Source organism: Capsicum annuum, unplaced genomic scaffold, assembly GCF_002878395.1.
Source record: "Capsicum annuum cultivar UCD-10X-F1 unplaced genomic scaffold, UCD10Xv1.1 ctg76533, whole genome shotgun sequence".
Taxonomy (NCBI): Eukaryota; Viridiplantae; Streptophyta; class Magnoliopsida; order Solanales; family Solanaceae; genus Capsicum; species Capsicum annuum.
The window spans coordinates 1-2,110 of record NW_025886844.1 but is presented as its reverse complement, the minus strand read 5'-3'; the positions used below and the strand labels follow the sequence as shown (position 1 = coordinate 2,110).

Genomic DNA, 2,110 nt, shown 5'->3' with positions numbered 1-2,110 from the left:
ACTCGAAAACATTTCATGTTCATTGAGGAGAAAATGGCTCACAGAGAACCCATCCTCTACAGGGAGAGCCTGTTGTTGAGGTGTAGTTCCAAATATGAGTTCAGCATTCAAAATGACCTGTTTTGCGTAGCTGAGTTTGCTTCCTTTTAACTGATTAATCTTGCTGAGCACTCCAGAAACGTTATGAATCAGTTCTCTGCAACTCCTCCTGGTGGATAATGAGGTCTCACAATCCGAAAGATCTCTACCAGGTTCTGGAAAGTGTGGTTCATCATCAACAGAGTCCACTGATTCAGCAAGCACTTTGTCCTCTGGAAGAAATCAAGCATCATATTTATTAGAAGCATGGATGCATGAAATCCAAGTTCAGAGTTGTCTTATTTTTTTAATTTATGTATTTGAGGGAAAGAAAGGAATTAAGCAAATAGTAAAATGTCGAATCAGGGACCATACTTGAGTTACTATTGGGACTGCTGGAGAGGTAGCTGTCTGTTGAATGGTGATCAAGTGAATTCCCAACTAAATCTGCTTCATCTTCCAAAGGAGAAAAATATCTTGTAGGATAAGTGAGAGCACATTTAGCTATAAACCTTTGAAAACCTGGTTCTGAACTCTTTATTTCGGCCATCTCAAAATCCATATCTTCTTTATAAGATCCGCCTGGTCGAGCACCAAGTTTTTCGGCCACATTGCTCCAAGTTTCAGAAGCTGAAGCCTTTTGGGGCTTACTGCCTGATCCTGCTGGCATCGATTCCAAACCCATGAGCCTAGCAACCAAACTTGGAGCTTTCATTTCGCGCTTGCTTTCACGTGTATCGGTCATTCCATTATTCTTTGCCTTTGGAAAACCCCCACTGTTCTTATTAGCAATCTACATTGTTCATACAAGAACCAAAAACAATAAAAACAAAAACTTTCCTGTCAGGCTAAAATCTGAGATAATAGAAGAAAAAGAAAGCTAAATGTGGGAGTATAGTTCAAGAAATGAGTACCAAACGAAGCTTTGGCTGCTTCTCATCCCCTCTAAACTTTTTTGAAGCTTGTTTCAAGCAAGCTATAAGAATGCAGCACAAAAAAAGAAATAATTTAGCCCTCTAGATAGAATCACCTTCAAGAAATTAACCATTCTGCTTTAAAAATGAGTGGAATGTAGTAGTAGCTAACCTGGTGAAAGCACTTTCTTTGGAAACAGCTTATTGGCAAATCTACGGTTCCGATCAAAGATCTGAAAGAAAATGCCCACACAACCACAAGGCCTTTGAGGTTGTCTCTCATTCATTTCTCTAGATGAGCTATCAATCATCCTTCAATATCCTCTCTTAAATTTCTTCACCTTTTCTCCCACTCTGCTGAATGTGATTCACACACTTTGTCTTCCCAATAAGATTCTTCAAAAATTATCTTCACATTAATTTGTTTTCTGGTTACTATATCCTTTCTTTTGTTTTGGATAATTTCCAAATTCTTCCTTTTATCTCCTCTCTTATTTTTGTCATTACTCTAAAGATGAGGTTTGTCGTACCTATAGACTCAACCTTCAGAAATAAACGATTGAAATTAGAAAAACGTCAAGCAATTGTAAAGTTTCTTTTGAAAGAAAGTAAAGAAGGAAGTCTTAAATACGGATCTATAACACAAGTTGTGATGTTGTTCAAGAAATCAATAAGAACTATTCAGCGCATTTGGAAACAATGTCAATCATCAGTTGATAATGGTATGTCGTCGTTAGATATGTCTTTAAGACTTCAGGTAAAGTTGGAAGAAAACGGATTGGAGTGGACATTAATCAAGTCAAAGAAATTTCACTTTGTCGTCGAACAAATATTCGATCTCTGGCTTTTGCGATGAACATGGAAAAACCAACAGTCTTTTGGTGTGTGAAAGATGGAACTCTTCGGCCACATTCTAATTCCATCAAGCCTCAGTTAATCGAAGGAAACAAAAAGGTACGACTTCAATACTGCCTCTCAATGATTGATCAGAATACAATCCACACAAATCCCATGTTTATGAATATGTTTAATTATGTTCATATCGACGAAAAGTGTTTTTTTTTGTCCAAAAAAGTTGAAAGGTACTACCTTCTTCCTGGAGAGCATGAGCCAGATCC

General features: G+C 37.4%; 1 protein-coding gene across 1 annotated transcript; it reads right to left on the bottom strand.

The window, feature by feature from the left end:
* Positions 1-6: 6 nt before the first annotated feature.
* Positions 7-1,279, bottom strand: LOC124894657. Its single transcript, XM_047405247.1, has 3 exons — positions 1,178-1,279; positions 993-1,094; positions 7-871 (listed from the first exon to the last, which is right to left on the bottom strand). The coding sequence occupies exons 1-3, from the start codon at positions 1,277-1,279 to the stop codon at positions 386-388; spliced, it is 690 nt and encodes a 229-aa protein (XP_047261203.1). The 3' UTR covers positions 7-385.
* Between the last annotated feature and the right edge of the window lie 831 nt (positions 1,280-2,110).

Bases quoted from the DNA above. Each gene is read 5' to 3' on its own strand.
- LOC124894657 (XM_047405247.1), bottom strand. From the start codon at position 1,279: ATGAATGAGAGACAACCTCAAAGGCCTTGTGGTTGTGTGGGCATTTTC. The intron at 1,095-1,177 runs GTGCTTTCACCA...GATTCTATCTAG, and splicing joins ATAAGCTGTTTCCAAAGAAA to AGGGCTAAATTATTTCTTTT. The intron at 872-992 runs GTACTCATTTCT...TGAACAATGTAG, and splicing joins AGCAGCCAAAGCTTCGTTTG to ATTGCTAATAAGAACAGTGG.